Raw genomic sequence first — 14,197 nt, forward strand, 5'->3', positions numbered from 1 at the left:
ATTTACAGAAAGAATGCCAGATAGCATTGGGTTTAACAAAATATTTAACATATTTGTAAACAAGGCCGTGGTATCGATCATTGAATTTTTTGAAATAGTGATTTAAATGTGAACGTTGATATCCTTTATCACCAATTTGATTGTCAGTAGATATTATAGGTCTAGAAATTCTTCATACTTAGAGCATGCTAAACCTTATACGCGGGTTAAAATTCTAAATGACTTCACTGCGATATACTTCTAGTCCGTCAGCCCAAACATTTTAATTTTAAATATATACCGTATAAGTAGAATTTTTAGCGAGGATTTAATTTTGGCATTATTAGCGAGGGTGCTAAGATCGCTAAAATTGAATATCGCTAATTTTAATTGCATTTTATTTGTAATAGCTTCTTTAGTGAGCATTTTATAATCGCTAAAATTACTTATCGCTAAAAATAAAATACCGATTTTTATGGAGAAATCGCTAAATTTGCGTCTCGCTAAAATTTCCACTTATACGGTACTGTATCAAACAAAAAATAAGTTCTTCATAAATCAATATAATTGCATAATAATTGGATAACAATTAACCGAACGCTAAGTATGTTTTTAGTTGAAAAATAACAATTACGAAATTGTATATGTTGATCTTCTCTTTTGAAGCTCATAAAATATTATATAATTATTTCTATATTATTTTGCATTTTCGTCCGTTATTTAGCAGTCCTATTTTTGCATTCATGCGAAGCAGAATTTGTTCAAAATCTTATACGTAAAAAGAAGAAAACACTGTGGCCTTCAACTCGACATATAAATACATGTACATTGTATTTTGACCACATATTGTCCATTAACAATGTTTTTGTCGATGCGATATATCCCTGTGAGCTTGAAGAAATAGATTTCACAGAGTCTGACATATCTGTTTCATATTTTAATAAAAAACTTACTGGTAATCTAACAACAAAGCTTTATGATGACTTTAAGTTTTCAATCGTCAACCTCTTCTTACTTATGCAGCAATAAACTTTTATCACCTACTTCTGGGGTTTATATCTCAAGTTGCTTCCATACACAAGAGTATGCTGTACGTATGAACAATTTCAAAAACGATAGGTTATCGACACACAAGTTGATGAAACAAGAATATCAGTTGTCTCGTTTAAAGTCATCATTTCCTAAGTTTTTATGGTCGATACAATATGACATTGTCAATGAATACAATCTATTATCAAATCAAATGCTGATTGATGTTTTTCATTGTTAGACCATTATTCATACACTGACTTGTCGATAGATTTTCCTTTATTTCAAGATCATGACAAGGAGCACAGGCGGGGGGTGTCATGTCGGCATGGGATGCTTACTCCTCAATTGCACCCAATGCAACGTCTGATTTTTTAGAGGTCCATGTTTACTCTGCTACAAAAATTGTATTGTTTAATGGACGTTTGAGCTTGAATACTCTCCGTTATCTCTAATCCGAGATTCCTCTGACTCTAACCCCTGCTTTTATATTGTGACTTGTGCAGGGGAGAGTCAGAGCGGAGGCCATATTGAAAAGTGGCAATTCAGCGATACCAGCTAGTGTCGGAACTCTGCCTACCTTTTACAACTTTATTTCGCGGAGCCAACTCCCGAGACGCGAGAAATCAGTAAAACAATTATTCACCTACTTGTTAATCGTCATAAATATGATGCTTTCGCCGTTTAAACGACCCTATCACCGAAAAATGAAGCATCACTTGAATTTGGTCGCCTCCTCGACATTCGACTTCTTTGCGCATGACGTCACACACAAATACACAAACAAACTATCACGTGAAAATATTATGTGTGGTGTTTTAAACCTCATATGAGCATAAAAGTCGTTTTTGACCGTTGGTTTCCTTATCAATAAATAAATAAAACATCATTATGTTATTTTATATGTATTTTCACAACACTTTCATATTTTTTCCGAAAGCCCCACACGTGGTTTGAGCACGTGTTACTTTCAAATGACTGGAATTTTGTGTATTTGTGTGCTGACGTCATGCGCAAAGCAGTCGAATGGCGAGGAGGCGACCTAGTTCAAGTGATGCTTCATTTGTCGGTGATAGGGCTGTTGAAACGGTGGGAGCATCCTTTTAATGACAATTAACAAGTAGAAAAATAATTATTTTATTGATTTCTCGCGTCTCGGGAGTTAGCTCCGCGAAATAAAGTTGTAAAAGGTAGGCAGAGTAGCGATACCAGGTGGTTTCGCCAGATTCCCAGTTTTCAATATGGAGTCCGCTCTGACTCTCCCCCGCACAAGTCACAATATAAAAGCGGGGGTTAGAGTCAGAGGAATCTCGGATTACGTTATCTCAATATATATTTCACTGGTAACCCTCGATTGACTCTGCTTCGCTCCATATAAACATCGGATGCGACTGGTGGAGGTGTACGCATCTACTAGATGCATTTTTTCCGCCAAAAACAAGCTTTTTCATACCTCCATGAATATTTATTTTAATCATATCCCTCTGTTCCCTCTGTTCGAAGTATTTGTAAGTAGACTTATAGAAATGGACTTACCATGAAGGAATTTTATATTAAAAATCAAAGAAATATCATTTCTTTAGCAATTCGGATTAGATCAAGCGAATGTAAAAGCTACAACTTAAATGGTTTAAACCTGATCACATCTGAGGTAAGTTTGCTAGACGTGAGAATGTGCGCTATAAGAGTAGCTCCGATGCTTTTTTCACTGCAAATCTTGTATTCAGACCTCGAATAATTCTAAAACATACAGTATGACAACAAAGATCCGGTGATGAGAATTTACTTACGAAAAAACTTCGTGTGACTATTTCCAGGTTTTTGACAGCACAAGTCTGAGATTTATCCCAACAACATCCGGTGGTATTTCTACATCGATGAAGAATAGTATATTCCGGAATGAACTTCTTATGTCCTTCCGGTGGAATGTATATCACTTCCGGTTTTGGTTCATGACAGGATGAATATGGGTGGTCTAATACATGTGTATAATGCTGCTCAGCTTGGTCAGCAACTGTTAAAATAATTGAGTTTCAAAATATTAGGCAAAATAAAACAAATGTCTTGTAATGGTAAGCATCAATACCTTACATAGTATTATTACGAAGAGACCAAGAAGAAACATATTCCCTGGAATCATCAACTGCCTTTCCAGAACGAATTTATGAAGTTGAATTCTTAATCTGAATGAATGAATAATATATATACTTTCAAATTCTGACAACATTTGTTATGCAATTTAAACGTACGCAATGCTACAATCACAGCATACATCAAATATTGATTATGAGTGCAAACATTGATTTTTGGATCACGGAAATCTGATTTTTTTTGGATTCGCAGCTTGAAAAAAGATTGCGCTCATCAGAGTCTTTAGTTTAATGTTGCGGTGGCGGGTTCAGTTGGTAAGCCGACAGAGGCAGACAAAAGGTCAAAAGGATCACAGTTTCTCCCGCGAGAAGCTTTGAAGAATATGCTAAATTTCAATGCTATCTCGTCTTAAATATAACCTTTCCCTTTTATTCCACCACCCGTGAGTGACAGGTGACAGTTGTAAACTTCAAAAAGTTCCAAATTTGATAAGAAGAGAATGATGTACGCCGCGTCTGTTCCTTGTCATTCATGCTAATGGTGCAATGACATTACATATGCGATGTCTGGTATGCTCGTTTGTAACGAGCCTATTTCGCAACGAGGGGCTTCGTTTTTTATGATGCAATGTCCGTACGAATTCTGCTCACAATAACTAATGGCATTCGCATGGGGAAAACCATTGCTGTTTGCCCTTGAACTTTAAGAAACATCTCTGCCAAAAGATAACTATTTTGATACGATCTTTAAGAGGGCAACCATTATCTTCTTGAAATAAACGAAACTTGGTACAGTACAAATCAATAAATTAATGCAAGAAACATTCAGTTTTATCCTAGGGGTCAACAAGAGTTCCATTTATTGACCTACACCTTTTTCATTCTTCTCATTTACACAGGGTCTAACTGAATAATGTAGGACAAGAAATTAATAATAGAAATGAGTAAACTGCAATTTACTTGAAGGAATTAACATCCATGACCTGCTACTTATCGAATTAATGTATCTTTTTTTAATGTCAGACGGTAAAAACGTGCATGGAAATCATATTTCTAGATGTCATACCAAAGATTTTTATCTAATTCTACATGCACATGCATTAATTGCTATAGATTGTTTGCTATGATCGTAACATTCTCTCTGAAATGCTAAGATGTAGTTTATAACACTATTCTGAAAAGACAAATTGAACCTTTTCAGAAGAAGCATTACTTACATTTGAATTTTTCGTCCTGCATTTAAGTTAACTTTGGAGCTGACGAAATGAAATATGCATACAATCAGTTTACATAACTTAGGTCGATTTATAAGTACTTACGGTCTAACGGATCGAAGGGGTAATAAGGTTCGTCGTTGACGTAGTTGTAATCTCGTTTTGAGAAGTCATCTTCAGGTAGAATGTCTTTTAAAGTCTTTCTTTTAAGAAACAAGTCTATTTCTTGGTCACTTGGATTTTTGAAAAATATTCTTAACATATCACGGTAACTGTGCATACCGTGTTTCGACACATTTTTGACGTGCTCGTGAAAAACTCTTAATCCCACTGGCTGAATTTTGTGCTGTAAAAGATTTCATAAAACTAAATTAAACAGAGAACAATGCAAGAACTTTATGATATTTCACAAAACAATGTACATTATCAAGGAATAATGTATATGCAGAAACTTTACTGAGGATTCAATTTTGGCATTATCGCGAAGTAATTGAGATCGCGAAAATAAGATATCATTATCACTTTATTCCTTATAATTAAAGGTTACTTTATCTTTCTTTGCGCGATTAATCGCTAAAATTACTTCCCGCTTGAAATTAATATTAATCTTTGAAATTAATTTCTACTTCTTTATGCTTTGTTATCAAATTATATGTCACTTTATTGTTTTATATCTTTTTACAAGCATTTTGTCCTTACTTCTATTTTGCTTTATTCTTGTAAATTCATTTAATTTTCTTTTAAATTGATACAGTTTCTTAAATGATTATAACTATAACGAACGCTAATTCAATCACGCAAACAATGAAGCATATTCAATGAAGACGAATACAAGTTGTCCGAATTTAGTGCCGCATTATAACGCTAGGTGGCATCTAAGAGTGTTGGTAAAATTTAAGCAAACCCGTGCCGGGGTTATTCGAGTTTTTTTAATTTTCTGCCTTAATACTTTAGTTAACTAGATTTGCGTCTCGCTAAAAGTTCTACTTGTACGTAAAAAAAAGAGGTGGCTTCTCCATTTGAGTGGTACAATCACACCACCAAAGTCTCAATATAAATACTATGAATACAAAAACATAAAAGTAAATGCAAACTTTTTGTTCTAATAGCAATTTATATATTAAAATCACGTACTTAGTGGCATATGAGTAAAAATTCTGAAAAAAGTTTCGAGTTTTAAGATTTTTTTAGCTCTCCTGGTTGATGACAAACACGGTGCGTACTAAAGATATTTCTGTCTTTATTGAAAAGTGCTATTTTAATATAAAATATTACCGGGGTGTTTTTCTTCGCCTTCCATTTAAATCCCCCTGGAAAAAGCTTAGATTTTTTTCTTCTTTTTATGCTTGTATCACGCACATCAGCAGTTACTTTATCTGTCGTGAAATAAAGTTCAGTTCAGTGGAAGGTTCTGAAAAACAACCCAATTTATAAGGGTTAACTAGTATCAAAATATTTAACATTTTTATAACAATTAAATGCTTTCGCAAAAGATGACAAAAATATTATTTTTTCCCTTGTTTATGAGATAGATGCTTTAGAAATCGTGCCTTATTTCAGAATTAGCCAGAGATTACATCGATATGTATTATATTTAGAAATCACATTAACACTTTTAAGTTTTATCAAAAGATGAGTAGTTGCATGAACTTAGGTTAAAAAAATATTATCAATTAAACCATTCATGATTCTCTCAAAATTCAAAGCTTATCCGGTTGGTAAAGTGCATAGATTGATAAAGCAAAAACAGTGACCTAGTTTTATGAACATTATATGCCGCACTAAATTTTGACGGTTTGACAACTTCCATTCGTCTTCATTGAATATGCTTCATTGTTAGCGTGATTGAATTAACATTCGTAGTAGAGATAATGCTAATAATTTATTAAAGAAACTGTTTAGTTTAAAAGAAAGTAGAATGAATTTACAAGAATAAAGCAACATAGAAGTAAGGGCAAAATGAAGAGGGATAAAACAAAGGGAAATGTAATAAAGACGAATATGAAAACAATAAAGAAAATATCAAACTGATTTGAAATCAAGTAAATAATATATCGCTTTAATCAATGTAAGCACCTGTTTGTCCAAATTTTTCCTTTTTTTATTTGATGTTTTGCCTTTCAATCTTTGATCATCGTTATGCAATCAGGCTAAGTTACAATTTCATCACCCAAGAATAACACAAACTTGGAAAAGTTTTGTAGCTTAGTCACATTTATGATAGCATTTAGCATAAATATTTGACAATTCACAGAAAATGGCACCTGTCTGCACATATCTTAACGGGAAATATTTAATTTTGTTACATAAATAATTGCAATAATTTAATCTTGCAATGGACATAGCAGGAACTGCAAAGATTGCACCTAATATTCATCAGCTGAGTCATATACTCTGCTTTGCATATGATAAAAAAATAAAACAAGATAGTGGTCTCTAAGTTTTATTTAAATATAGATATAAGTAGATCTCTAAGCGTATCTTTAACATTCAGATTGTGTAATTTGATGTTCTGTTTATCAAAGAAGTGATACGCAAAAGCTATATGATTTTTTTTATTTTTCAAATTTTCTTCTTCAAAACATTGCTAATTAATGCAGTTTTTTTGTACATGAAAATAAATTGATTTGTAACAAATTTTCCAAACAAATTCATAAAAATGTTTTTTATAATTTAGATTCTAACGATTGGTTTATTTTTTTTTTCTATAAACAAACATCCTTAAAAGGTCAAAATCATTTTTTTAAATTGAATCCATTTGGAAGTAAGTTTTAAAAAAATTCATTATTTTCTTCAAATATATTTTCTTTTAGCAGAAATTCGTTAAAATACATACCATTACTAATTTTGCTGCTCCTTCCCCGAGATGAATTTTGTCCGAGTCACTGATTCTTGAAGAAAAAGAACCTCCGAATATAATTCCAAACACTGACACTAAAATAACAAATAAAAGAATCCTTCCTCCTAGACGAACCATTTTAGAACTTTGTATAAATGTAATCCACTTTTCTATACACGATTTATTAGTTTTATGATGACTTTGTTGAGTATTATAAGATCGGTCTGACCAATTCCTCCTTTCTTTTTCTCTGTCACAACAATTTAAACATCTATGTTTTCTAGCTAATGTATCGTAATGTCCGTAAGAAACTATAGAATCGTCTTGGGAACACTTCGGCAGATTTTTGTGGAAACTTTGACGATTTTCAATACCAGATCTGAAATAAAAAATAATACAAGTTGCAGTTATAATTAGACAACGCTTCGCTCAATCGACGGCATATCTTATTTCTTATTTTTGTTGAAATGGATTTGATGAGTTTTTGTTAGGAGATGTACGGTGGGGTTTCTATTTAGCTGACAGCCTGCAGTAGCTTTGTTATTTTACAAATGTATCTCTACCCATGCATGGCGTATAAAAGAGACCCCAACATGCTAGAAAGAACAATTTTTCATCTGTGGGCATCTCCAGCCGAAGAAAAAGCTATACTGTCAAGATTCACTTTGTTACCTGAACAATATAGCAATTAATATGCTTGTTTATTAATGAAGAACCGTCAATCAGCACACGTGAGCAAGGTAAGAGACACTGCACCGAGCCGTGACGCATTACGCATCTTTACTTCATTCATAACTACGAAAAAGTTCTTTAAAAATAATGCTACTATCATTAAGCCCATCTTTTGTGTACTCTCGTTTTTTGCGAAGTTTTTTATTCCTACAGACTTCAAAGACTGTATGTTGATTTCATAGATAATTGCAAGGGAACATGTAGAAAGGAAGTCGGTATTGTTTTACAAGGGTTACAAAAGCCATACGGGATGCAGGAACACAGCGGAGTATAGCATATTTATCAAACGCTAAACATACATCGCAGAAACGTGATATCCAGAAAAAAATATGGGGAAAAAGTTAACAATTTTTAGAATAGATTGATTTAGATTCTAAAAAGAAATAAAAAAAAAAACCAAAAATCAAACAACAAACCAAGCTCTAAAGTCCATTCAAATAATATGAATTAGAGGCAGAGCAAAACATCAGAAGTGGAATCAGGTGCCATGAAGGAGTAATCACCGTCCGGTCACATCTGCCATCCACAGACAATGCAGCATTTAAATAATAACGTTACAATTAGTAAGAAAAGAATATATTATTAAAAAGGGGGTTTTGGAAAGAAAGGTTTTGAGTGAAGAAGCAATAAAATTGTCATCTTCTAATTGATCTTATAAGTGAAAATGGAATTTCAAAAACATTATTTCATATTTACAGAACATCAAATATCATATTCTTGAAGCTATATGGAAGCTCTTTAGAATGTAATTACAGTTCTGGAAACGTGCTTCTAGTAGAAACATGTCTTATTCTTGACCCCAAACTGACCATCCATGTGAAAATTCCAAAAGCTTACTTAACATTCAATGATATTTCAAAAGATTTTTCAGCTAAGATCTGAGTAAAATGTAGATTGGTTCCTGAAACCAAGTTTCAATTTCTACCATAGTTTTCCTATATCCAAATGAAAAAAAGGATGAAAATGAAATTCTGAAGCCTTATTGCAAAGGACACCATCAATCACATCCCGAAAGACAAACTATTCGAATTCTGATTAAAAGTTAGAAAGAGCTTCAAGAATAAAGTGAAAGACATAAGGTGTCGTGGACAATAATAAAACTAGTATGCACAAACTTTATATAGAACTTGCGGGTATACGGAGTTTAAATAGGAAAAGAATTATCTCAGTTGGTAGGAATCAAACATTCCTATGCTGAATTATATACATTTGTAACATGTAGTATTAACAAGGTCTAATGTAGTATGAACCACTCAATAGAACTATAACTTATCTATGCGGGAGGGATAATGTCAGAGTAAGTAATCAAATGATGTACTTCATTGTGTGTCTTGTATCATAGTGCAAACATATGTAAATCTATTATAGGGACCAGAAGTCTATTCATAGCTGTGTCAGTTTAACTTTTTTTCTCTAGAATATAAAAAAAAACCCGAATGATTTATTATGCAACTGATATGGCAGAAAAAAAGCTGTTCGAGATGTCTTCATTTTAATTTATGATTTTTCTGCAATAAAAAAGAAGTTTTTAAAAGGATTTATGCTAACGAGCTGTCGAATCCATTTAGATATATTATCGCTGATTTTTGTCACTTGAAATAATATTCTAATAGCATCCACTTTTTTAACTAAAGTGATTTGAATAAAATGATAGGCATGAGAAAAAGTAGTTGTGCAGTAATCAGAGAGAGAGAGAGAAGGTGGGGGGTTGATTGCCACGGGGAACCAACCTTAGGTCTCGAAATCAATATTTAGTTGGGAGATCGATGAATGTACTATTGAAATAATAGTTCATTCATTGAAAACAGCTGTGAGTAAGATAATTGTTATTTGGTAATGTTACCACAGATAATAAACTGATTTAGAATATATATATGTATACTTAAAAAGTACGTCTGTACTTTTTAGACTTGTTAAGAGTCACTTACTCCTTAAGGATCTAGGATTCATATGTGCAAAATGTATGGTAAAGTATATACCTAAATTAATTAACTAGCTTTAATGGCACTTAGAACAATATTGACCCCAAATTCTACAATTATTTTCCAGACGTTGCTGATGGAAAAATTGCTGCAATATTTTTTTTCTATTTGACATTATACATTTGTATATGTGTAGATTTTTTTTATTTGCAAAAAATTGAAAATCCGTAAAGAGATACAGTTTTAATCTGAAAAGATGACGATGACAAGCAGAGATCTTTTGAACAATTTAGTAATTAATAATAAAAGCTCGATAAACAACAATTCACAGTGACCTCTGGAAGTGTAGGAAAGGGATCAAGTGTATAAGTGGAATAGGCATATCCTGTCGAATTGTAACTCACTGTAAAACTCTTAAAATAAGAAACAGATATTCTGAGAAAAAATGAGTAGTGAATTTTGTTTGACCAGTTTATCGAGGACTTGTCATTTTCATTTATTAACATAATTTTCTTTTTCTTTGCAATTCAAAAATATTTATCCTTTCAAAACAAGAAAAGTACAGATTTTCCTAATACAAATGATCTCTTAAAAACACGCAAATTTTGGAGACCAAATGAGTAATATTCTAGTAATTTAATATGTGGGGATAACGAACGGTGTTCGATCTGAAAAGCCCATTCAAACCATACAAATGAGGAGCAGAGCAAACACGGAACTCTAAAACTTCAAAGGTTGGATCAGGTGGTATGGAGGAGTGAGCATCCCTGTAGACCGATCACACCCACTGTTTGCTCCATGTCATGATAGAAAAATAACGGAAATATCCGTAGAGAATTCATAGTGTAAATAATGGCCTAACAATAAGTATGAAAAACGTCCGCAAGAATTTGATTTAATAAGATATCATTTGCTGACAACATTATTGAATAGAACATGCGAAATGATGATTCAAAACGAGACTTTTGTTATGCTTGTGTGTGAACTCGTTTGTAAATAACTCGCCCCGTTTTAAAAATTGTTTGTAGAGCATGCTCTTGTGTATCGAACCAACTGAGAGATATAATAAGCTTAAAGATATATTGCTACATAAGTAATAGATGTTGACGATTGAAAAATTGAGGTCATCACGTTTATCATAAAGCTTGTATGTTAGGTTACCATTAATGCCTTTTTCTAGTAAAAAAAATCCGAATATAAAATAGATGTCTTCATATGAAATCAAAAATGTCTAATAACAGTGGTATCATTTCTTTCTTCTCTTAATAAGCATCTTTTTACATAAACTTCATAGTGTGTTCAATCAAAATATTTTATGACTCAATAATTTTGCAAATGGTCAATGACAAAATACGTAAACTGACGAGTACCATTTTTGTTAATATTTAAAAAGTGGATGTCAATGATGTCAAAAAGCCTTGGCTTTAATATGTCATGGGAAATGGTTGTATATTGAGTTGAGAAGTTTTGATATTTTGGATTTTGGTTATAATTGATATTTTTTATTTCAAATTTTCCAAAAGTTTCTTGGAATTATCCACACCAATAAAGAGAGATGAATAGTTTACAAATGTTAACTTTAAATAGAAAATGTATAATGCAAGTACCAAAAAATACAATGATGATGCAATAATAGGTATATGCTAAAGCGTGTTTTATTGCATGACTGCAAGTATATGAAAAGCAAATCAATAAAGAAAATAAAGAATAATTTTGTGATAAAGAAAAAACTCTTTTACGTATAATTCAAGATTTTTTTTAAAAAGCAAATATCTAGTGCAAACACAACATATTGTAATTGTTCATGACACGATTTATAGTGATTTGCCTTTGTTTGTTTGTTTTTTTCTCTAAATTTAAATAATCAACCAAATGAAGCTTAAAGAGTTTAAAATGTAATCTGATAACTTTAAAAATGACATGAAAAAATTTATTCTTACCGCGAAATCTCCCGGTTTGAGGAACACGTCCTTCGCGCAGACATGAGACTTAGCTTATGATGCAATCATTTAGACAGTTAAATACAATGAATGAATACAATGAATGAATGAACCCGTACTTTTTTTGTGTCATGCTTCAGTTTTCTAATTGAAAAAAATGCACACGTTCCAAGAATACAAACCCTTAGAAAGGTTTATTACTAAAACTGTTTTTGATTAAGTAACACAAGACTGTCTCTTGCAGTTTAAGGAAGAGGTGTGTCTTTTGTGGATGCAAGAAATCGATTGAGAAAATCGATTTTTTTTTAGTTTCATTGACGGCCTCTGTACTAGATTAAAATCTTACGAAAATCTACGTAAGTAAAAGGAGACTTGTTTAACAAAATGAAGTGAAATTTTGATTTCAGTAATAAAGTGTAGATTGATGTTTAGGATGGACAATCCCTCTCTCAAACACTTTTAAATTAATTGATTAATTAAATTTATTTTAAAAGTAGACAATCTTTCTCTCAAATATTTTTTGTTGACATTTCTTTGTAATTTTACTTAATTTCTATTTCAGTAGTGTTCTTGTTTATAAATTACTTAGACTAATCACAAAGTCAACCTTTAAACGATTCTCGTCTCCTAGAAAATACATAAGCAATATATATACTTAGTGTTAAAAGCTTTGTCAAACTTTGTGGAATATCCAACCATTTTCAGCCAAAGTCCAAAATGTAATGGTTTTCTGGTGTTCAAACTGTGTCGCATACATTCCATTTCCATTCACGAAAATTCATTAAAAATCATGTGAAAAATTGTGTATTTCATCTATTAAATGCGCATTATCATGGTGAATTTCCTTCACTGATAAGCGAATTTGAAGGTGTCCTTTAAAAGGAAACTACGAGGCTTTTTATAATAAAACGAAATTGATTTATGACGGCCCTTTATTGTGCAGACTTTGACAGTTATCAAGAAGAGAGGGAGTGCACACCAAACCTAAAGACACAGAAAAACGAACAAAGCATATAATGAATAATGATAAGACAGGTCAATTGGTAGTATCTTGTAAATGTGTGATTACAATGTGCAAAAAATATTCAAAACATTCATTGAAAATGAAAAAAAGAAAGAAAAAAATTCACATAAAAGTCTAAAACTCAACGATTTAGATAGTAAGAGAATATGCAAAACAATAAACATGAATGATTTCAAGATGAAAGGTGTTTATTAATTATAAAAATTTCTGAAAAAAATATTAAAATAGTGAAGTGTTGCTAAATAAAATGTTGATGGGTTGAAGACAATGTATATATATAGACGCATTACTGAATTAAATAGTGATAATGATATACATCCAAAACTTTCTACACATTATTTTTTTCCGGTGCTCAAAATTGAAACACCTATTTTATTTGGTGAATTGCCAGTATGTCAATTAAATACTATGTGACAGACAAACTTCAGATGATCATTTCTGTTCCAGAACAGATCTGTCCCAATTAACAAATGATGAAACATATCCAATATCAAAACAATAGTCCTAGCAATGGGTTTACGACAGAAAAACGGAGTGCAATCGCATGGCATCCAAGCTACACATCAGGTCATCAGTTAATGAAAACAATGAACCAAATAATTATAACATTTTGTTATTCATAAAAGCCATGACCTCCTTACTACGAGACCAGACCGTAAAGAAATTTCTCTGCAAAGAATATAAGCCAAAGAGTCTCATCATGACATGTAAAATGACAAAAAAAATTGAATATTTACATATGCTATACAGGTGAAGTCAACAATATATCAATAATGCATGCATATTATTCGATAATTTTCTTAAGGATTGTTTAATAATTATCCATATCAAGATGTACATTGAGTTAAAAAACAATTATAGATGGGACGCCATGACAGCCTTACCGGTTAATGTGATGAGAATTCATTATGTTTTAACATATGTGCTGCAGAAACGTACGCTCCATTAGGTCCTCGTTGAGCGTACGTTATATATCTCCTGCTTATATCCTGTGCGTACTTTATTATGATAAGGTGTATTTTTTTTCTATTTTGATGATGGAGGGGGTGGTTATTATATGCTATGGATGAAAAAATTAAGAACGTTCCATAGCCTTACATGTGATGGTACTAAATTATGATGAGGTGTGTTTTATTATATGTTGTGGGGTACTACATTATGATAAGGATATAGCATATAATAACCACCCCCTCCATTATTATATTCTTTGTTTTTTCTAATATGATAAGGTGGATTTTTCATTATAAGTTGTGGGTATTCCATTATAAAGAGGTGTATTTTATTGTTATTGATGTTTTTTCCTTACCATAAGGGGATTTTTGATTACATGATTTGGGTATTTCGTTATGATGAGATGGTTCTTCAGTATATGCTCTTGAAACCTGCTAGTATGTACCTCATCATAATAACATACCTACAGCATAAAAT

At 32.0% G+C, this 14,197-nt stretch overlaps 1 protein-coding gene across 1 annotated transcript in view; it reads right to left on the reverse strand.

Annotated features, from left to right (window-relative positions):
- The window catches only part of LOC134237335 (uncharacterized), a 31,065-nt gene extending 18,537 nt beyond the window's left edge, over positions 1-12,528 (reverse strand). Inside the window, exons 1-4 of the mRNA XM_062719441.1 lie at positions 12,401-12,528; positions 7,149-7,530; positions 4,418-4,658; positions 2,799-3,022 (exon numbers count right to left, since the gene is read on the reverse strand). Coding sequence (XP_062575425.1) covers positions 2,799-3,022; positions 4,418-4,658; positions 7,149-7,530; positions 12,401-12,513 — 960 coding nt within the window. The 5' untranslated portion in view covers positions 12,514-12,528. The remainder of the gene's footprint in view (positions 1-2,798; positions 3,023-4,417; positions 4,659-7,148; positions 7,531-12,400) is intronic.
- Positions 12,529-14,197: the final 1,669 nt, after the last annotated feature.

The sequence above is a fragment of the Saccostrea cucullata genome, unplaced genomic scaffold (genome assembly GCF_032062105.1).
Source record: "Saccostrea cucullata isolate Sc308-1 unplaced genomic scaffold, CSIRO_AGI_Scuc_v1 ctg16, whole genome shotgun sequence".
Taxonomy (NCBI): domain Eukaryota; kingdom Metazoa; phylum Mollusca; class Bivalvia; order Ostreida; family Ostreidae; genus Saccostrea; species Saccostrea cuccullata.